Source organism: Bicyclus anynana, chromosome 3, assembly GCF_947172395.1.
Source record: "Bicyclus anynana chromosome 3, ilBicAnyn1.1, whole genome shotgun sequence".
Taxonomy (NCBI): domain Eukaryota; kingdom Metazoa; phylum Arthropoda; class Insecta; order Lepidoptera; family Nymphalidae; genus Bicyclus; species Bicyclus anynana.
In genome coordinates, this window is record NC_069085.1 from 4,214,196 (window position 1) to 4,238,575 (window position 24,380).

The window sequence follows — 24,380 nt, forward strand, 5'->3', positions numbered from 1 at the left end:
AATTGACTGACAAAGAAAGAGCACCATTAAAAATTTATATTTTTCCTAATTAAATGCAAAAATTATGGTTTAATGGAACTATAAACTCTATAATAATAATAGACGTTCTTTTCTAATTTTCTTTAATTATTTTGCAATATTGATGTGCTCAATTGTTGAACTTTTGTTAAAGAAACCGATTGTGAATTGATCTTACCTATTTTATCCAATGTTTTTGACTTTTTGTGCTTTGTAAACAATGTATTTTTTAAGAGAAATTGCACTTTTTACGTAAGTTTATCATTTTAATTAGTTGTGAAAGTGAAATATCTTACTATAATATTATTTTTTATGGTGCAATCGCTCGCTTACTTACGAGCTTCAAGAATGACTGAGGTAGGAGATAAAACATGATAACACTTTGCTAATTTATTTGATAATGCACCATTTAAAAGCCTTTAATTTTAAAGGCTTTTAAATGGTACATTATATATATTACATTTATCATGAAAAATATTTATTCTTCATGATAAATGTACCTACTGAGCTAAAGCAATATGCCGTTAACTCATTTATTTTTTTAAATAATGACATGACAGTTTGTTTCACACTTGAAAGTTTGCAGCGATTAACGACAATAATACGTATTGTGAACGTCATACAGGCACCTGCTACAGTGCACAAACTGCTGTAGCGCACTAAATGCCATTTTAACACTCCACTTCTATTCTCTTATTGTTGTTACTGCCCAGCCAATATTAGTAGGAGGAAGTTAGCAGCTATTACCTGTTTTAATCTAAATTTATGTTTTTTTTATACTTGCAACCTTATTTTTTACTGTATGTGTTAAGTGTTATAATTTATTCCAGAACTCTAATCTACATAGCAACAACAGTAGCTGCAACCCCTGCCTTGATTCTTACACAGCTAATAAAGCAAAACAAATTACAAGAAGCCAAAAATGCATCGACCGTTGACCCCAACAAATTCCTCAACTTCACGAGTTATTCTGGCTTCCTCACAGTTGACGAGCGATATAACTCTAATTTGTTTTTCTGGTACTTCCCTGTGTCAAAAGACCTAGCAAAGACTCCATGGATTATATGGCTTCAAGGGGGCCCAGGAGCTACTAGTCTTGCTGGACTCTTCAGTGAGATTGGGCCATTTAAATATGATATTAACAGGAAAGAGTTAAAAAGTGAGTGAGTCATATGTGTGATTGATATAATCTTCATTTACTAATGATTGCTGGAGATAACATAATAACTTAAAGAAACAGGTAAGTACCTAACTTGGGAGATGCTTACTGATTGGGTCACTGATTGGGTCATATTAGTCATACTATTTGATTTATATCATCAACGCCATATCATATAAGAAGACAGATAATATTAGGAAGTATTTTTATGTAGCTAAACATACCTACATAATATGATAAGATTTTGTAGATTATTTGACTCTAAAATGTAAAGTGAGGTCTTTTACTGAGATGATACTTTTTTTATTCTTTACAAGTTAGCCCTTGACTACTATCTCTAATGATGGAATCTAAGATAGAAGCGGGCTAACACAACACCCCTTTCAGTTTCTATCCTTTGCCGGTAGGGTGGTAACTCGCCAACAGACCTAGACCAATTAAGAAAACCTCAATCAGTCCAGCCAAAGATCAAGTTCAGGACCTCTGTCTTGTAAATCCGCCACGCATATCACTGCACCATGGAGGTTGTTGAATATCAGGTGCTATTTAATATGAGTTACTTGTAGCACAAGTCATATCCTTACATACTCCATTATCATCTACATGTATTTATGACTATTATTTTTTATCTCTTGTTTGTATAAGTATGTGAGCATGTTATTTTGATTAGGTGAATCTGTGATTTCTTTATAGAAGTTTTACCTTACGTTTTAATTTTAGAACGTGAATCTTCATGGTGTGATGAATACTCTATGGTGTTTATCGACAATCCTGTAGGAGCCGGGTTCAGTTTCACAGACAAAGATGAAGGATTTGTTCGAAACATGGAAATGGTATGTAACAGTAGTAGGTACACTGAGTAAGAATGAGTATAGGGCTCACACCAATTATTGTATAGGACCTGCCTCGCTAGACGTTACTTTTCTGTCAAAGTATATGATCAACGATCTAATGCTATTAAAGAAACTGTCTCTATAGTATTGATGTTAAATAGTTGTAATTGTGTTCCGTAAAAATACCTTTTTGTGTAATTAAATTGTGTAAAAAACGGGCAAAAACTTCTGGTTTAGTATAAGATATATACCAAATCTAAGCTCGTTTTCTTCAGAAAATTACAGACAATTTTGTTCGTGACTATGAGTGCGATACAGGTCCTTCTATAATTGGTCTGAGGTATAGGGTGCTAATATTAAAAGAGGAATAGAATACACATGGGAACATTGCATTAAATGTTTCTTGGTACATTATTAAATGACTTTCTTCCAGCAGTAGATGTGAGATATTATGATTTGATAGTGCTAGTAAACTAAGCCTAATTGAAATAAATGTATTTTGATTTTGACTTTTTTGTTCCAGTATACAGACAATCTGTACAGGGCAGTGCAACAGTTGGTGCAGGTTTACCCCGAGCTAGGTAAAGCTCCGCTGTACATCGCCGGCGAGTCGTACGCCGGCAGGTACGTGCCTGCTTTGGCGACCAAGATATTGGAAGAAAACCACCAAGCTAAACACCCCATCAACTTGCAGGTAAATATTATAAGGAGCCTATTCAATGAAAACTACATTTGCTTTTCTAAATTCTACTTGCTTTGTATGGTTTGAATGTTTGATAATAAAATCGAATAATAAAAAAAAATTGTAACCTCCTCGTTTTTTTGAAGTCGGTTAAAAAATCGGACAAGTACGAGGCGGGTCGGTTCCGTACATACCTACGTCTCTTTCATAAAATATTATGATAACCCATTTGAATTAGTCCTTCAATTTGAAATTTCGACCCCCTAAAAAAATATAGATCCCCTGTTTATTTTGAGATTTTGAGATTTCACTTCATAAATATTTATTAGGGCATACAATCAATACCTTTGAACTCAGACAAATAGGTATTTGGTCTGAGCCCTTAAAGCTCAAAACTCATATATCGGCGCAGACACGGAGCGGTTAAGTAGTTTGTCCAGGGGCGACGCGTTTCCACTACGTATCCTCTCAGATCAATTACCTTCTAGTGTTAGGACTTGTATCGCGCTCGAATTCAAAAATCTTAGGGCGACGAGGTATAACTCTTATAAACTCACACATCGAAAATAATTAACACCAATTCATATATCCTGTGTATACTATAAATACTACATACAATTGTAAATTTTAAATCGTAATAAATACACGTGTAATTTTAACACAATGACTCTATAGATGCAGTTTATATGAACACGTTTGTCCATATATTTTTAAAGGTAACCTCTAGAGATATAGAAGGTCCTATAGAAGGTCTCAGCGTATCCTAGTGTACATTAAAGTATGGAGTTTCATACAAAGAATACCTACTGAACGCCTCAAGGAGATGCATAGATGAGTTTTTAGCTTTAGACTGAAACAGTGATGCTATTTCACAGATATTAGCACGGTAGTACTTCCCTATAGTAGCTCTGTAATGTTTACTACTACAAAACCAAACTAACGAACAATCTTTTACAACCAAGTTTAATAGAAAACTGTTTCAGGGTCTCATAATGGGCAACCCGGTGACAGACCGCTCAAGCATAGTGGATTTCACCCAAATGTTCTACAATTGGGGCTTAGTGGACGAGCAGGGGGCTGCCGCTGCCAGATCTTTGCAAGAGGAGTATCAACATGCTATCAACAAAGGAGATAATGTACTTGCACACGATGTAAGTACTTCTTTAGACAGTACCTACTAGCAGACACTGTTTCACCCGCGTTGTTCCTGTTCCTGTAGGAATACGGGGATGCAATAAAGATTAAAATACTCAAAAATAACGTGGCTTTAACGTGTAAAAGAATTTTCAAAATCGGTTCTGTAGATCCAGAGATTGCTACTACAATACCTATAAATAAATATCTATAATCATAGCAATTCTAAAATCATAGACATTTTAATTTTATTTATATGTATTAACTAGCTGACGCCGCGTGGTTTCACCCGCGTGGTTCCCGTTCCCGTAGGAATACGGGGATAATATATAGCCTATAGCCTTCCTCGATAAATGGGCTATGTAACACTGAATGAATTTTTACAATCGGACCAGTAGTTCCTGAGATTAGTGCGTTCAATCAAACAAACAAACAAACAAACTCTTCAGCTTTATAATATTAGTATATTAGTATAGATTGATGGTTTCAGTTACGGGAAAAACTATATGACAAGCTCCAAGACATAGCGTACCAAAATCAGCTATACAACGTACTTCACGACGCCAAGGGACTGACGGACTTCAGCGAATGGGTGACGCGGCCTGACATAGCAGAGGCGATTCATGTGGGCGGCATAGCGTTCACCTTCTCCAACCAAACTGTGCACACCAAGCTGCTGCCGGACTTCCTCTCCCCTGTCACTCCGAAGATTGATGTGTTGCTCGAGAATTACAAGGTTTTAATATATTGGTAAGATTTTTATTGTTACTTGTCTCACTGACTCAATCGCTGACTAATTCGTCAACGCCGGGGGACTGACGGAATTCGGCGAATGGGTGACGCGGCCTGACATAGCAGAGGCGATTAATGTGGGCGGCATAGCGTTCACCTTCTCCAACCAAACTGTGCACACCAAGCTGCTGCCGGACTTCCTCTCCCCTGTCACTCCGAAGATTGATGTGTTGCTCGAGAATTACAAGGTTTTAATATATTGGTAAGTTTTGTATTGTTACTTGTCTTACTGACTCAATCGCTGACTAATTCGTCGACGCCGGGGGACTGACGGAATTAAGCGAAAGGTTGACATAGCCTGACGTGGCAAAGGCGCTTCATGTGGGCGATAGCATTCACCTTCTCCAACCAAATTGTGCACACCAAGCTGCTGCCGGACTTCCTCTCCCCTGTCACTCCGAAGATTGATGTGTTGCTCGAGAATTACAAGGTTTTAATATATTGGTAAGTTTTGTATTGTTACTTGTCTCACTGACTCAATCGCTGACTAATTCGTCAACGCCGGGGGACTGACGGAATTCGGCGAAAGGTTGACATAACCTGACGTGGCAAAGGCGCTACATGTGGGTGATATAGCGTTCACCTTCTCCAACCAAATTGTGCACACCAAGCTGCTGCCAGACTTCCTTTTTCCTGTCACTCCGAAGATTGACGCGTTGCTCAAGAATTACAAGGTTGTAATATATTGGTAAGTTTTGTATTCTTACAAGTAACCCCAATTAATGAAAGTGAACGATTGTGTCAGTAAGAAATTGTCCTCACTGACTCAATCGCTGACTAATTCATCAACGCCGGAGGACTGACGGAAATCAGCGAATGAGTGACGACGAGAATTACAAGGTTTTAATATATTGGTTATTTTATTGCACCTCTTAGTCTATAATTACTTGTCCTTACCGACTAGTTACTGACTGGCTCATGATTGACTTGTGTCAACACCAAGGGACTGACAGACTTTCGAGAATGGGTGACGCAACCAGACGTTGTTAGAACAGATTGCTAATTTTATCGATAAGACCTTTTTTTAAGTTTTTCTTTGTTAATTATTTATTGTAGTCCACAATTTCATTTATTCATGAGTGTAACTCTCGTGCAGCGGTCAGCTGGACCTGACGGCGCCGTGCGTGCCCAGCGCGGCGGCCCGGCGCAGGGACTGGCGCTGGAGCGGCAGGGGCGCCTTCCTCAACGCTCCGCGCGTGCCGTGGTGGTTCAACGGCACTGTTGCTGGGTGAGAGCAGCTTGCTACTGTTTGATACTGACACTTTTTATCGAAGTCTCGAAATAGTACGCTTAACTTTAACTACCCGATAATTATTATTCTTGGTTTTTTCTTCTTTTTCGCCTTTGCATGCTGAGTTTAATTTATCTTTTTATTGTAGTTTTGTGTGCAATAAAGTATTTCTTCTTCTTTTTTGTTTGTTAATTATTTTTGTTCTTAAATATTGTATTATGTAATAATAACCAGTGCACAGTAAAACCAACTGTGGTTTTTGTTGCACTATGGCTTAATTGAAATGTGTTTTTTGTAGAATAATAAATAAATAAATAAATTGTAGATTATGAAACGGTTGCATAATGACGGTCATTAAAGCACAAGTTGCATTTTATAAAACGAACGAAGTGAGTTTTTATAATATGGTTACCAACAGGCAAAGATTGACACCCGTACGGCCATGTCTTCATACTCGTATTTGCATCACAATTTAAATTACTGTACTGTTCAAATTGTTAATAATTAATTTATAAATTTTAATAAAATTAATTAATTATTTAATTAAAATTGACCAACTTGAAATTTTATAATACAAAATATAAATAAAACATTGTTAAAAAATCAAGAACTCAGAGCTGCACAAAAGACCAAGAACTCAGAGCTCTAACTGTCCTATAATAGTAAAAAGATTATAACACACTTTCCATACAAAAAGCAGTGTTATAATGTAATTTTTTAATTTATTACAATATGTATGTAAATAATCTATGCCATTACATTATATTTTTTAATTTCATAATTGGAATATTATGACACGAGATTAGATAAAAGTAATTTTGGTCTAACCTTTAACTTGTCCACAGGTATGTCAAATCGGGTGGTAATTTCACTGAAATACAAGTCAACGGCGCTGGTCACTTGGTACCGTTGGACAAACCGACGCAAGCGAAACAAATAGTCCACAACTTCATCAGCGGCCAAGTCTTCTCAACACCACCAGACTATAGACTATTGGACCCCAACCCAAAGTATCAAGATTACTCAGACTTGCGTACTTCTGAAGTTCTATCAAACGCTTCTGAAGTTAAAAACGGTTTGATAGTCAGTGTTGTTTTGAATGTGTTGTTGTTGGTGGGGATTGTTGTTGGCGGCATTATGACAATGAGGTGGAAAAGAGAACATGATTATTACAATTTGCCTTTAAGTGATAATATTAGTGATGATCATATACTCACGTTCGCGTAAGCGTGCATGATGCACGCCATTGACGATCAATTATTCTCACGTTTCTGCAGCACCCACGACTATAACTGATCGTTTACTGGTCGCTGCGTGCATGACGGCTTGACTTATTAAACGTCTTAGCTGCCGTTTGCGCTGCAGAAACATGAGAATAATTGACCGTCAATGGCTGACTTGAGGGTAATGATTTGGGTAAGAACTAAAATACGCAATAAGAAAAACTAATAGTACATTTTTATATAAGAGCTTAAGTAATTACAGCCGAGGCGATATTGCTATAGTAAGGAAGCAGAGGCTGTAATTATCAAAGCGCACGTACGTCATACGACGTTTTATAACACATTTGCGAGGACACACACTTTCTGAAAATGAATTTGCATCTTTGCCTGTTTTCCTTAGGATGACGTTTTGATACGCTTGTCATTTTTGCACAGATAACGAAGTGCGTTTTTTTTAGACAAATGCATAAATTATTAAAATAAAAGAATTAAATGGTTTTTTATTATCTCACAAAGTTAATTTTATTCATAAAATGTTGAGAGAACTTTTTGCCATGATTTAAAAAGTAACGGTATTTTTAAAAGGATGACAAAGGTTTTATATTACATTACGGCACATGTGCATTTTACTTTACATTACGGCATTAGCGTAATGAGATACATTACGATATTGTAATTAGTGAAATAAGCGATACTTTACGAGCAAATGTGTTATAAAGCGATTGCTAATATCACTTGAAGCTCCGCAGTTTAAATGTTTGAATTAAAACCATACAATGGTTGTTAAAGATAAATGGTGCTAATAGTTATAAATTTGTTTTTGTACATATAATAAAAAAAATGTATGAACATAGAAGACTGTTAGATATTCTGTAAGTTCAGGAGACGATTTTGATAAAATTTTGTATTAAGACAAGCTTATAAAATACTTCTTAAATAGGGATGATGACGGTTTTTTTAATAACAATTGTATATAAATTAAGAGTAAGCTAATAGTAAAGGAATTTTGTAAAAGTAACAGGGTATTTGCGATCATTATTATTATTAGTATATGGATTTCATGTAATTACGATAAAAGATTTTGAGATTTTTTAATAGATTTTGAAATTTTATAATCTTATTTATTTTGCAAATATCCAGTCAATCTTTGCTTTTTATGTATAAATTAGTTAACATTGACCTTATTATCCGAATGCATCATAAAAATCAATATATTCAAACCTAGTCATCATCCCCATTATCTACCTTTATGATAATCTCAAAAACCGCAACCAATAATTTAAAAAAAATAATACAAAACCATATAATTATGTACAGTCGTATATAACGCCATTTCGTACAACCAAAGAGTATATTATAAGGTTTATTACCCATGGACACTGCGCAACATGACATGCTGACGAATTACAAATATACTCAGAGGCACAATTATCCGCCCACTTTAACATGACGCGAGTATATTAAAGTGGGCGGATAGTTATGCCTCCGAATGTATATTGAGAGATATAAAGTAGTGAAATAGCGGTTCAAAGTTTGTATTAAAAGTCCTTCAGTTTTCAAGTTACATTTATAAAGAATTTATTTATTGTAGGTAATATCAGACAAATATTAAAAATAATGTGATTCAAGATTTTCGCATTTCTACCCCAAAAGGGTTAAGTTTCTTTTAATATACAAATCTGCTCTAGTATGATCTCACCTAATTTGTTTGGACAGGGAGTTACATACGAGCGGATAAGAGTAGTTAACCGAACTATACTCAGAGGCACAATTATCCGCCCATTTTAGTATACTCGAGCTTATTAAAGTGGGCGGATAATTATGCCTGTGAGTATATTAATTACTTCAAAGGAACTTTTAACCATACACCCGTTGTAAACTTGAATAATGAAGGAGTTTCCATGTAAACATAATAAATAGAGGTTAAACTAATTTCATTCCCTTTTCACTATTATTTTTATTTTCGCAACAAAAAATATCCCAAGTCCTTCGTAGTATGGCCTCAAGTTGTGCTAAGTTTAATTTTAATTAATCCAGTAGTTTCGGAGTGATGTTGTTTTAATTGCGGTCCTTATATTGCACACTCTACTCCTCACAGCGCCTAGCCTAAACGCCATTAGCTCGCCGAGCAACACTCTAATGATCTCATTATTAGTTCCGGATGGCTTATCTAGTGTAAAGTTATACATCGATGGGATGGATCCACTAATAATTGCATTCTACGCGGACGAAGTCGCGGGTGTCCCCGCTCGTTTATAATATTTATAATAACACTAGCGGACGCCCACGACTTCGTCCGCGTGGAATTCAGTTTTTCACAAATCCCGAAGGAATCATGTAGTTTTACGGAATTAAAAGTAACCTATGTGTTAATACAGAGTAAAATCAATTTTCATTCCAAATTTCAGCCAAATCGCTTCAGTAGCCGTTGCACAAAGGAGGAACAAACATAAGACACACTTATACACAAAATGTCGACTTTATAAGATTAAAGTGTTTTCAGATAGCATGGGTGCGGTGACAGTCGCCTGTCCTATTATCGTAGCAAACTTAAGAGTGAAACGAACTGTCACCCGCACCATCCTACATGAAACCAACTGTAGAGTGATTAAGTCAGTAAAACAATGGTCAAGTTCAAGTTTATTTTGCAACAAATAATATTAATAACATTTATAATAATTGTTGTGTTAAAAATTGTTAGCAAATAATAGTTTTATTTATCATAATTATTAATTATACTGTTATATTATGTAGATAATCCATAATTATTGAAAGTTTAATATATTGATACAAAACAAATGCCAATATTTTATTATTTTTCAATATTGTAGGTACCTTAAGCATTCACAAGATTTATTATCTCTTTGTATAAAACAAAAGGCTATAGAAGTCATAAAGATAATAAATAGTAAAATATGAACCAAAAATTAAATATAATGCTAATTTTATGATATTTCGGAACATCGTGCATTAAGTTAAATACAAGGTTTTAGGTATCAGCGGTAACGTAACGCGGTCTTGACTTTGTGTATACCTGCGTTTAACGACCCCGCCGCTGATTTCCGAGACTTCATAAAGTTTGCATCCGACTTATATATATATATACTTTATACTAAAGTCCGGCCGCTCAGTGATTGCGTTTCTGACAGATTGTGATCGAAATGGACAAACATTTAATTACAATAGGCACATTTTTTAAATGGTCTGAAATTGTTCATTATCGTTCTACTAGATTAAAAAAATATATATTTTTGACAATACGAGCCAAAACGCCTGTCGGCCATGGTGGTCTATATTTCAACTGCTTCATGACGTAGCACTAACAAATGGAGCGCTTATAAAAAATGTTAGTTAACAATTAGTTTGACGTTTAGTACATCAAGTAACTTTATGACGTCACAAAATGGACGTTTTCGACGTTTGGAAAATTTAAAAATACATGATTTTTAAATTCAAGTTTTGTAAGAAATCCTTAACTTCTAATACGTAATTAATATCGATATATGTCGGACCCTTTTTCCATGTATTACAGGAAATTATTTATATATATTATTTTATATTAAATTTGATATGAATCAACTAGCTTATTTTTTTATTAGCACTACAAAGACAAACAGTAGGCATAACCTTGAAACAGCACAGTTCAACAACCTTGTACGCCAGTTCGAAGTTACATCGCCCATTCGTTCAAACTGTCAAAAACGCAAACTCTGAGCAGCCGGCCTTTAGCTAGGAATATGGTGGGTTTAGCCCTTTATTTGAACTGCTGTATGAACATGTCCATTATGACCTTGGTCGCCTCTGGCTGTTCTACCATGGTGCCGTGGCCAGCGCTCCTGACTAACACCTCTACAAAGTTTCCGCCATTTTTTGAGTATCTGCAATGAGATTAATTTCTTGGAGCTTTTGAACGTTTTTTGTCATGCACTTCCAACTTTTCTGTTAGGTACCTACCTATGTGCATTTTTAAAAATGAAATATCACCTATCGCAAAATTATGGTCAAGGAAAAAAATCGTGAAGAAATCTGTATAACTTGTTAATTTCTAAATTCTGTAGGATAAACGAAAAAATGGATTACTTACCTTATAGATTCAATATGAACAATTATTGAAAAAGGAATTTTGCATTTTGTATAATTTGTACGTATAACGCTTAACCTAGTTGAAACTCCTATGGACACACTAGGTGTGTGAAGTCTGCCTCCTCCGCTAGGTGTGTGAAGTCTGCGTCCTCTAGACTCCGCATTGGGCCATCGTGGTGGACTATTACTTATTAGCCCAACTCCTATCATTCTGAGACGAGATTTTCATCTCAGAATGATAGGGATTTTATAGTTATATATAGTTTTAACACCTCCTGAACACACAATAACTCGACAATATTTATGATTAATTTGTTTAACCAACTTTCGTTGTTTACCTAAACTACCTACTATGAGACTAAATGTAAATATGACAATTTTTTTATTCGCCTCAGTTTCGACGCGCTAGTGACATATCTAATGGTATAAAATCGTTGATGATTACATACCCTATAATTGGACCTTCAGCACTTCGCAAGGGCTCACGTTTGGCCAGTTCGTACTCCAACCGACGCGACCACTGCAGCGCGTTGTACGTGTGCTTTGACAAACTGTACGCCAATATGATGTCCAGCTGACCGCTACAAAATAATAAATTCATATTTAAAAAAACCGGCCAAGCGCGAGTCGCCCACCGTGGGTTCCGTATAAAAAATCAATAAAATCAATCAATAAAAGTAGTTCGAAATCACGAATCGAATCGCCCAGTTTTTTCCAGAGCTTTTCCCAAATTTCCAACCCCTAGTTTTTTAAGATTTAATTTTTTATGTATACTTATATATAGTTATATATACCTATACTTATATATAGTTTTGAGACTTTATCTTGTAGACAGGGTGTTCGTGGTCTTTATCGATGTTACTTGCCATCATAGTTTTAGGTTAATGGGAAATACCCTATGGGTTTAGATTCCCTTGAGAGTCCCATAGACCCACAGCTCACTAAACGCCTGGCCTGTTTTTTTTTACTGGTAAGTTGCTGATAAAGAGTAACAGTTGCTTTTATTTTTTTAATTTATTTCTACGAAGGCGAAGTAGCTACTGCAGTGTAGCTATCTAAGTATCCAGGTTCTAGCTTACCTATAACACATAACACCATAATGCTCCAACAACTCTTCCAGCCAAGGTTTGGTCGTGTTCATGATGTCAGGCAACATCTTCTCGTACACCAGCTGGTTGTTGTAGTCGAAGCTGGCATTGCCGACGTGCAGCCAATCTCTGACGTCAGGCCTCGAGAGGAACACCTCAAACTCCGGGGCAGAATTGTCCGGATCCTTTAGGTAGTTGTAAACACTGACGCCACTGTGTGTCTTGATGAATTCTATTGTGGCGTTGAATGCCTGGAACAAATTAGTACCTACTAGGTACAATAGTGAAATCTTTTTTTAATCCTTGACAAATTAGCCTTTAATTGCGATCTCACTTAATGTTAAGTGACGATAAGGTCCAATATGGAAGCAGGCTAACATTGAAGAGGTATGGGTAGAACCCAAGTCCCATAACTCCGACGAATTCTACGCGGCAACGTACTGGAACGCTAAATGATAAAACTAAGTCTTTGTCCGTAGGGTGGTAGACACGGTCAATCCGTGACATAGTCGATAACATGATCATTTCGTTTATCATTAACAGGAGCATAGACGGGAATATTGGTCATACAAAATATATGGCTATAGTGTCTTCGGTCCACTGGTCCTCCCTCTATAGAAAAGGGAATTTGGAGCTTAATAAGCGCAGTACTACGCTTCTTCTATAGGTTGACGGGGTTTAAGGTCATAAATCATAATGTTTGACTCGTCAACGATCACTGTTGCTATTGACACAGTATTACTGACTAGACAAATATTCTGTGCTATAGATAACGACCGCGAACGACGGCTTAATGTGTAATGTGCTGTACAAGGCAAGGGTTTATTTGTGACACCACCAACTTCCCGCCGTACTAAAAATTGTTAGGTACTCAAAGTTTTTTGGAAGAAAGAAATACACACTCGCAAGAATATTCGCAGGACAATTAACATGGCCACACACTTCCCTGCTCACTTTTCTCGTTACTTCCCACGCCACTCTTGCATGTGGCAGCGGCATTACAAATCCATATAAAAAGCGATCATTAATGGCTACGCATACGTCATACCTCGGATGCCAGGGTCCAGTTTTTATTGTCTATCAAGTAAACAACGGACTGCTCGAGGGCCTTGACCTCCTCGATCTGTCCGCTGTCCAGGATACCGAGCACTGTGCATAGCTCGCTGTAATGCATCATGCTCCGAGGGTCTATTAGGCCGTTTCCAATCATGACCCCCTGAAATGAGAAAAATTAAAAAAAAACAGGTAAGTCAAACTGAACAGTTTACGCCGCGTCTGTTTATGATATACCTACCTATCTTCTATAAGCACCTACTTATGATAAATCTGTAGAGAGGTCAATTCTGTTCATGAAATGGATTTCCAAAATAACTATTAGGGGGTGATTAGTGATCGATACTGATACCAAAAATGCAATCAGTAAAATTTTTGTCTGTATGTTCGTTATAAAAACAAAAACTACTGGATGGATTTTAACGAAACTTGGTACAATTATTCTTCATACACCTGGGCAGGTATTCTTTTAACCATACTACGATCAATAGGAGCAGAACAGTGAAGGGAAATGTTGGGGAAACGGGAGAAGTTACTCCATTTTTACAGCGATACTGTAAGGGCTGGATTGAAGAGGTCTAAGGGCGGACAAAGTCGCGGGCGTCAGCTAGTAATGAATACTTAAGTATACCTATGTAATTATGCAATTTGGTTTAAGAACTTAACTAACTATCCACTAGAACACCGTAAGTTCACCCTCACCGTTAAAACTAGTGGGCACATAAACTCCGTCAATAATCACTTGAGATTACCGTCCGGTAAAGTAAAGGTGCGATCGATGTAATAGAGCTGTCTCTAACGCCGCTATAGCCCGTGTGATTCCGCTATTTTATAATCATCGATGTAATGTTCGCATATATAAAGTTTTATTAGAATTTGAACTTTATGTCTATGGGAAGTCAAAAAAAATGTCACTAACAACGAAGTTTCCTTGGAAACCAACGCTGTCACAGCGCTGTAACTTTACAGAATGCCTTGGCAGTTCGCTACTCATTAATAATGATGTTATGTGTCAAACCTTTAGGTAAAATATGCGTGCTTGTGTAGATACTTACTGTATAAATAAATAGTAAGGTGCGGCGATCTCTTAGGGAAGACCATTAAGTAGTTACCTACACGTAGGTAATATTTTGTGCCATTACCTTAATAGAACTGGGTACTTCTGGGCCGATGAACTCTATACTTATAGCTTATAACATTTACAGGGCTCTTTCCACAGGATATCTACCGCATTTAGTATTACAACCTAACATAATATGCTAATAGGATATTCTTATACACGTTCAAAATTATTCAAGACCACAGAAATTAAACCGGTAAACGTGGTTACAGGTTACATTTGTCTGTTAAAGTAGATTCATTTGTCTTTTTTCCCCCAAAATTTGAAAAGTATTATGGTGTTAGGAAATTAGCCGTGATAGCCCAGTGGATATGACCTCTGCCTCTGATTCCGGAGGGTGTGGATTTGAATCCGGTCCGGGGCATGCACCTCCAACATTTCAGTAGTGTGCATTTTAAGAAATTAAATATCACGTGTCTCAATCGGTGAAGGAAAACATCGTGAGGAAACCTGCATACCAGAGAATTATCTTAATTCTCTGCGTGTGTGAAGTCTACCAATCCGCATTGGGCCAGCGTGGTGGACTAATGGCCTTGGCCCTCTCATTCTGAGAGGAGTCTCGAGCTCAGCAGTGAGCCGAATATGGGTTGATGACGTTAGGAAATTTTAATGACTAATCTAATAATCACTAGCAACCCATTTTCGGCTCAATGTTGAGCACGAGTCTCCAAGCCACCACCACGCTGGCAAACTTCACACACGTAGACAATTAAGAAAATTCTCAGATATGCAGGTTTCCTCACGATGTTTTTTCTCCACCGTTTGAGACACGTGATATTTAATTTCTTAAAATGCACCTAAAAAGTTGGAGATGCATGCCCCGGACCGGATTCGAACCTATGCCTTCAAAATCGAAAGCAGAGTTCATTTCTACTGGGCTATCATATCCACTGGGCTATATCTAATCTAATAAAAGTGTACACTATTTAGAAAATTATATAATTATTCCCGATGCCAAGGTCTAAGGTCCAATAGGGCGTTCTTACAGACATGGCGTCTTGGATTGCCGGGTCCTTACATCCAAAGGTACGGCTGCCTCTAGCGATAGCCCTCCCTCCCTAAAGAGTAGTTCCTCTAAGACCGCCTACTTGTTGAGTTATGACGTTAATTCTCCTGGTTTCTCATCTGATCACGCAGATTCTCAGAATTTCGCTCGCTTAGTACCTTTGAGTCTTCTATTGAGCAGAAGTCCATAGATTTATTTCGGAGAGCGCACGCAGTAACTTTTGGATCTAGTTCCTCCTTCACCTTTTTATCATAGATGCCAGGCATAGCAGCATCTGCATCCATATATAGTTGGTGTCCCTTGGACTCTTACCTGCGAACCTTTTTTAGCTCTTCGTTCCTGATTTGTATTGTAAAGATGTGGAATCCCCTTTTAGCTACCGTATTCACCTACAACATGGGTACCTTTAAGACAAGAATGAATAGACACCTAGGCAAGCCGGATTAATTTTCCGGATGCGGTAAAGAATCTTCTAAAAGATACCAATATACTCACGAACGTACATAAGCGTAAACTAAAGAATTATTTTTTGGGACAGCCTGTGTAGCGTCGCAGCACCGGTTCACTCAAACTTTTATTTAACTACCCTATAATGATTATTCTTGGTATTTATCCTCTTCTGTTTGTTAATCTGTTTATTTATCCTCTTCTGTTTGTTAATAATGGTCTGTTTGTTCCTAAATATTGTATTATGCAATAATAACCAGTGCACAGTAAAACTAACTGTGGTTTGTGTTGCACTATGGTTAGGCTTAATTTCAATGTGTTGTTTGTTGAATAATAATAAATAAAAATAAATAAAAAGCGCGTTTCACCATACTGCATCATTGCTTACCATCAGGCTTTGCAGCCAAGCGCTGGCCTCTACCTCTACATCCTAAAAAAGTTAGTTACTTGCCTTAAAATTGATGGAACTGTTATCCATGTGTCGATGCACTTGTATCCCGAGCGCGGGCACGTACTTGCCGGCGTACGACTGGCCCGCCACGAAGAGAGGCGCCGCTCGCATCTCGGGAAAAATTTGCAGGAACTGGCGCAGAAACTCCAGCATTTGACTGCCAACCTATTAAACAAATCAGTCCCTACTACCAATGTCGTTGGTACTAACCAAGCGTTAGCTTTTAGCGAACTCTGTTCTGTGGTACTAACTACATCTACCTACTTAAATAAATTTTTTCAAATGTAAGAGTTTCAGACACTACCCTAATGCCTGCCCTTAAGAAAGGATGTACACTGTACAGCATAGCATATGCGGTGGTCTACACAAAAAGCATAATACACGGCGCTGATTTGATGTGCCTTTAACGATTAATTTTGCTCATTTGGCTACGTAATAGTTTTCAGGTAATGAGAGACTATTAACTCCATGCTCCTACCATAGGTACCTACACAAGGACGGAAGCAAAATATGGAGTTTGAACCATGGTGGCTTTAGAAGGTAGCAGGTTTCAAAGCGCCTGATCCTCAATTGTCCGGATTATGTAAGTTGTAAAAATAGTTATCTTACGATACAGTATAGTACTCACATCATCCTCATTGTCCGGATATCCGCGCTCATCGTCGGTGAAGCTGAACCCGGCTCCCACCGGATTGTCTATGAACAGCAGGGAGTAGTCGTCCGCCCATGTCACATTTCTGGCGGCTACTGTAAGTTAATAAAGTTTTGGTTTTTGTCTGCCTTACAATTGAACATCTCCTGAAGATGCTCTTGTGTTGAAACGTGCGTAAAAAGTTTTCTGTCGGATCTGGGCTATTTCCGAATAGATTCATCAGTTTTTCAAATTAGATTAATAATTACTAGGTATTCAGTACAGTTAGAGTTTGCCGAAAGTTCTTTGTCTCGCCAAACCGGTGCCAGTTTCGGTACCTATTGAATGTATGAAGATTTTTCTACAAAAAAGAATATCATCATCATCATCACTATCAACCCATATTCTGCTTACTGCTGAGCTCGAGTCGGTAAATATTCTATTCTGTGTTCATAATTAATGGAGCTGCCAACAAACTTTGATGTGTTTTGGGTCCGTGACTTTTTTAGACTAAACTTTCATTTCTGTTTTCCTTTTCCTGGATTCTGGAATGAGCTTTCAAACTTTAAACATTTCAAATCACTAGAGCTATTCTGTAACGATGTTTTTATAACTTACTCTAATCATCTGGCCTGGAAGATAAAGGGAGTTTTGAAAATAAGTACGGTATAGGTTCTTTTATAAACTTTGACGATTCTTCTGCGTATCTCCTCATTTCTGATTCTATCAGCACTGGCAAAAGTCACTATTCGTCTTCAGATAAAGAGGTCTTAGGTTCAATTGCCAGCACGGGTTTATTGTTTGCTAACCTTTACCTAATGATTCGCTATTTCTACGGAACTCTTTCTACGAGACGCTTTTTATAATAGCTGTTTTTATATAAGTAGATACCAACGAATAACTTGGGCATATAACTCTGCAATTAGTTTTTTCTCATCAACAGCGGCGCTAATTTTTTAAGATGTATAAAAACTAGTACCTACCTACCTATTGCCTTTTTAACATAATAAAACGTGAGATAATTAAAACCGGTCTATCAAAATAAATACGAGTAGGTAGGATTTTATGATGAGCCGATATTAGAAAATGTTCGTCAAGAAAAAAAAACAAATTAAAGTTTAATTAAGCCTCTCACGCTAGGTACTATATTTCTCTTAATCATTTATTATAATATTTTCAACCCATAGTCGGCTCACTGCTGAACTCGAGTCTCCTCTCAGAATGAGAAGAGTTAGGACAATAGTCCACCAAGCTAGCCCAATGCGCATTGGCAGAATTAAGAAATTCTCTGATAAGCAGGTTTCCTCACGATGTTAAATAATTTCTTCCGGGAAATGAAATACCAATGTTTGTCACCGCATGCGGCAACATAAAGAATTTAGTCAGAACTTTTAACAAATATTGTGATACTTGTTTTTATCTTTTCAGTTCATTAAGCAGTCGGGTTTTTTGTTTTTAAAATAATATTTTTTTTAGAAAATAAATTACACACCAAATCTAGTATGATGTCACAGGTAGCAGCGACAGTGATTGTACCATCATTTTGAGGTAGAGGAAACATTTCAAGCAGGTCCCAGGACTTGTGACCTTGGCTGTAGGTTTAAGGGATCCCTTTAAAATGTATTACCTAACTCATGCCCATTTCCCACACTAAGCAATTTATGATCAATAATTACAACATAAAACATTATGATTAATAATTGAACTTTAAATAGTAGTGATTAGCGTCCACTAGTTTCGAATAAAACTGCTGTTTCGTGTCTCTCACTATAAGTCACTGCACCAGGACACATCGCGCTAGCGTTTGTCTGTTACACAAAGTTTAATGTGTGACAATTAATAAGTTTTAAGTACGAAGGATTGGGCGTCAACCGATGGCGTGTTTTCCGTTTTAGCTTTAATAAATTTTTGAAGTGTGCATGAATTATCATACATGCACAGATTCACGTACACGTATCTGTAATCTGTATTCTGTATATGTAGTACCTACTCATTTTATTATAGATTTGCAAGATGTATGGGAATGACATTTGCTATCGACAGGTCACGTGATTAAAAACAAGATCTGTCATTTCCATACATTTTTCTAGTTTTCGAAGCGTTAGCGATCGTAGAAAGAGAATCAACGTGCAAATATTTCATACCCGCGAATAAACATTTATTGCAAAAGTTTCATTATAAAGATTTTAATTCATAATAGGTATAATAAAAAACGGAATTTAACTTCAAGCGATTGGTGTTGCAGAATTTTTACAATAAGATTCTTTAAGAAGAGGAAATTTTGTGATTTCAAAAATAAATCTCCATTTTTGAAGGCAGTATTTAACAGGGTTTGGAAGATATTTACTGGACTACCTAGATATCGTCCGACCAAAAGTTATTAGTGAATGTGAAATAAATGCCAACCTTTGCCATTGACCACCTGTATCGGACCAATTAGATCGAATGCTCCTTTCATTGAAGAAAACCCTGGCCCTCCTTGCAGCCATATTATCCATGGTGACTTCTCCATCACAACTTTAGGGAAGAACCAGAAAAAGAGATTGGAATTATATTCTTCGTTGACAGTGAGGAATCCAGAAAAACTTCTTATTCCCAAAAAATTGGAACTGTCGACTTCAGAGATGGCGCGAGCTTGAGATGTTTGGCCATTTTTTAATAATGGAGTCAAAATATGGCATGACTGACAAGATCCTTCCGTTAAAAGTGGCTTCACGAACGCGAGGCTGAAAAATATGAAAGGATTTAGTAAACCATCATAATATAGTGAAGACAGTATCTACTTACAAGTTAAAAGACTGTACAAAAAAGGAGTGTTATTGCTATCAAGCTTAGACGAATAACCTATAGACCCGTATCACCTAATCATCACTCCAAATGTTAGCTACTTCTGTGAATATGTGAGCGTAAGAGCTAAGCTAATTTCACTCGACGACACGCACGTAATTAGTACTTATCGTACGTAGCGATGCGTCAAGGGCTCCCATTTCGAGGCACAGAAAACGGCTTACGAGTCCTGCGACTACACTCTATCTATGTGTTATAAATTTATGCTATCAAGGTTTAATATCTAAGAACTAGAATTTCCTCCCGAATCTGTTTCCTGATTCTTACAAGTAAGCAAGGGTGAATAGACAAATTCTAGCGATAAATTGTGGCACACAAACAAATTCACTTTAGCATTTTATTATAGGTTTTAGTTATTGATAAAATTAATAAAATAAATATTAACTTTATTGCCGATCATATATCGAATATGAACATATTGTTCTGACTGAATAAACGGACTTCAAGTTTCTTTATTCCACCATACCAGCTAAGTAAATACAAACGTCAACAACTTATGACGTTATGGCGTGAAACTTTAGCTTAAAGGTCCTCGGGTTCGATCCCCGCCCGTATATTATTATATTTTATTATAGCAATAATTGTCATACCCACTAACGCTGTGGTTGATTGGAAGGGGAAAAAAGGAAAATTGATACTATTCACTTTATATTATAAGTATTCTTATCTATACTAATTATTATAAAGCTGAAGAGTTTGTCTGTTTGTTTGTTTGTTTGATTGAACGCGCTAATCTCAGGAACTACTGGTCCTAGATTAGAAAAATTCTTTCAGTGTTAGATAGCCCATTTATCGAGGAAGGCTATAGGCTATATAATAACCCCGTATTCCCACGGGTACGGGAACCACGCGGGTGAAACCGCGCGGCGTCTGCTAGTTAAAAAATATATTTAATTGCTTGAAGACATTTGGGGTTTACCAATTTATAGGGTACCTACTTTTTAATAATCCTTCCTACTTATATATTTACTAGCGGACGCCCGCGACTTCGTCCGCGTAAATTTCGATGTCAACTTTACTACTACCCCTGCCCTACCCTACCCCTACCCTACCCTACCACTACCCCAACCCTACCCTACCCAACCCCTACATCTACCCTACCCTACCCTACCCCTACCCCCACCCTACCCCAAACCTACCCCTACCCTACCCCTACCTTACCTACACCCTACCCCCATCCTACCCCTACCCTCCCCGTACCCTATCCCTTTCCTACCCCTATCCTACCCGTACCCCTATTTCACGCCTATCCTACCCCTACCCTACCACTTCCCTATCCTACCCGTACCTCTACCCTACCACTACCCAACCTACCACTACCCTAAACCCGGCCCTAAACCTACCCTACCCCTACACTACCCCTACGCTTCCCTACCCGTACCCTACCCTACCCTGTAACTTCTCTATCTTACTCCTACCCTTAGCAAAATCGGTCCAGTGCTTCGAGAGTGGTGGTATGACCAAGAGAAATAGAGACTTCTATGCTAATAATATAAAGAGGTAAAGTTCGTGTGGTTGTAGGAGGTAATCTCTGGATCTACTGGAACGATTTGGAAAATTGTTTTACCAATAGAAAGCTACGTTATTTGCGAGTGTCATAGGCTATGTTTGATCCCCATATTCACACGGGAACGGGAACTACGTAAATGAAAGCGCCGGGCGTCATATAGCGGAATTTCTGCGTCTTTTAGAAATTTTGTATTATCTCCGAAACTATTTAAGTAATTAACATACTGTAAAGGGCAAATCTTATCCCCATAATATCTTTGTGATTATTAAATAATTTATTTTAATAAGGATTAAAGTTTAGTTGTATAAATAATGACTTAAATCTAAGTATATAAAATTAATAATTTTTAAAACACAAAAGGTACTATATCTGCTAATATATAGAAGATAGATATATGGTGTCGCGGACTTTTTTGTAGAACTTTTAAAGATACATAAAGTCTCCATACATTAATTTCAATTTTACACAATAGTTAAGGCAGCGCATGCGAATAAGTCTGTTTAAGAGGATTTTCAGTCCGACCTGTATGACAAAAACTGTGATAACTCGGCTAATATATATGATACCAATATAAAATATAGCCTATAGCACTCCCCGATAATGTAGCATTCTACTGGTGAAAGAATTTTTAAAATCGGACCAGTAGTTCCGAAGATTACCCCATTTAAAAAATGTGACAAACTTACAAACTTACAAACTTTACCTCTTTATAATATTAGTATAGTATAGATGTTGGAGTGACACTGGCTGTAATATTTGTCTGACTAGTTAGTTGTGGGCTCTTCTCGGATCAATCGGATCGCTTTGGAACCCTCGTAACTTACATTTCAAGTTTTCAAAATTATCATCTCCATTATTTATAATATCACCTGACGTTTATAAAGCGCTTGTAAATTAAGCCTAATTGAAATAAATAAAATTTAAATTTGACACTGAATATAATTTTCTTAGTTAATTAAGATAAAAAAAATATAATTAAGAATATATTTACCAAGCAATAAGTTGTAAGAACCTTACACAAATTCCCATTGTTAATATGAAAAATATATTTAATTTAAGATACACTTTCTACAGCACACTCAGTTAGTCACTGATGAATTATCAAGTGTTTGATATTTAATAACGAAGTGTGATGCATAACACATAACATAGTAAGTACATATTACAATGGCAGACGAGTATATCACCAATATAATTCGTAAGCAATTCTACAAAGATAGATAATAATTTATAGTTATAATTGCCTATTAGCATGACGAGCTAATCTTTAAGTCAATAGAAGTAATGACTAACTGTACTTACGATTAGCAGAAGCCCGTGACTACGTCCGCGTGAATTTCTGTTTTTCACAAATCCCGCGTGAACCATAGATATTTCCGCGATAAAAAGTAGCCTATAGGTACGTTGCCATAGAATATGACGATGCTCATTGATCTCTTAAATAGCATTGACGTTCCTAATAACTAATAAGTACAGCGAATATGTGAAATTCCCTGTATTTCCTAACACTTATCTTCTAGGCAAGCTCGATCCAACCTGGACATTATTTTTAGTATTTTTCTGGTAGTAGGTACACATACTGATTTGTCCAGGTAAAACTTGAAAATGAAAGACTTTTTATACTAACTTTCAACCCCTATTTCAGCCCCTTCTGATTTTATTTTTAACATAAAAAGTATCCTATCTATATACCTTTTTTACCTAAGTATATACCTTTCTTCTTCGTTTTATGTGTGTAGCGAATCGTACCAAATTTCATTTGAATTGATTTAGTAGTTTCAGTGTGATGCCCAGTCAACAAAAAAAAACGTACACGGAAATTAAAAAAAAAAATTGGCTTTTATAGTGCCCTCCATCTATTTTTTTCAAAATATTTTCAATGTACAGAATTCGACAATGAATTTTATTATAAGTATAGATTTGGTTCAATCAATATATTCATAACTTATCAGCCTATTTCAATGTATCCACTTTAGTAGCAGAGTGGTGGGTATAAGCTCTATTAGTGTGTCATTGAAATATAACTGACAATAGTAACCACAGAACCAGGCATCCGTCCTTTTAAAAGAAGGGGATGTTGGAGGGAAGCTAAATATTTATTGCACATTGGATTCAGATACCGGTGGTAGAGTACCTATATATCTATATGTATACTTATAATAAATCTGTAGACAGGTCAATTCTGTACATGAAATATATTTCCAAAATAACTATCAGGGGGTGATTAGTGATCGATACTGATGCCAAAAATGCAATTAGTAAAATTTTTGTCTGTCTGTCTGTATGTTCGTTATAGAAACAAAAACTACTCGACGAACTTTAACGAAACTTAGTACAATTATTCTTCATACTCCTAGGCAGGTTATAGTATATTTTTCTTCACGCTACGATCAATAGGAACGGAGTAGTGAAGGGAAATGTTGGGAAAACGGGAGAAGTTACTCAATTGTTGCAGTGATACTACTGTAAGGGCTGGATTAAAGAGGTCTAAGGGCGTCCGCTAGTATTAAATAAACTTGACGACGTTTTGCTTGTGAACTAAGCCTACTTAAAATAAACGAATTTGAATTTATCTACCAAATATATCAAAATTATAAAAAATACTTTTCCCCAAAAAATAATATAATCTATACTTATAATAAATCTGTAGAGAGGTCAATTCTGTACATGAAATATATTTCCAAAATTACTATCAGGGGGTGATAAGTAATCGATACTGATGCCAAAAATGCAATCAGTAAAATTTTTGTCTGTCTGTCTGTCTGTCTGTCTGTATGTTCTTTATAGAAACAAAAACTATTCGACAGATTTTAACAAAACTTGGTACAATTATTCTTCATACTCCTGGGCAGGTTATAGTATACTTTTCATCATGCTACAATCAATAGGAGCAAAGCAGTGAAAGGAAATGTTGAGAAAACGGAAGAAGATACTCCATTTTTAAGCTTTCGTCGCCGTAGTGTGGTGGTAGGTTAGGGGTAGGATAGGGGTAGGGTTGGGTAGGGGTAAGGGTAGTAATAGGGTTTCACGCGGACGAAGTCGCGGGCGTCCGCTAGTTTCTACTATATTATT

At 36.7% G+C, this 24,380-nt stretch overlaps 2 protein-coding genes across 2 annotated transcripts; one reads left to right on the forward strand and one right to left on the reverse strand.

Moving 5' to 3' along the window:
- On the forward strand, positions 1-9,174 carry LOC112054444 (venom serine carboxypeptidase). Its single transcript, XM_052891330.1, has 8 exons — positions 1-270; positions 849-1,177; positions 1,898-2,010; positions 2,534-2,704; positions 3,676-3,843; positions 4,317-4,576; positions 5,715-5,846; positions 6,695-9,174. Exons 1-8 carry the CDS (start codon positions 239-241, stop codon positions 7,074-7,076), a joined length of 1,587 nt encoding a protein of 528 aa, XP_052747290.1. The 5' UTR covers positions 1-238; the 3' UTR covers positions 7,077-9,174.
- An 838-nt stretch (positions 9,175-10,012) lies between these two features.
- LOC112052242 (venom serine carboxypeptidase-like) lies at positions 10,013-22,486 on the reverse strand. The gene is made up of 8 exons (XM_024091249.2): positions 22,300-22,486; positions 19,358-19,677; positions 16,949-17,067; positions 16,321-16,485; positions 13,292-13,459; positions 12,235-12,494; positions 11,605-11,736; positions 10,013-10,950 (listed from the first exon to the last, which is right to left on the reverse strand). Exons 1-8 carry the CDS (start codon positions 22,335-22,337, stop codon positions 10,827-10,829), a joined length of 1,326 nt encoding a protein of 441 aa, XP_023947017.2. The 5' UTR covers positions 22,338-22,486; the 3' UTR covers positions 10,013-10,826.
- Positions 22,487-24,380: the final 1,894 nt, after the last annotated feature.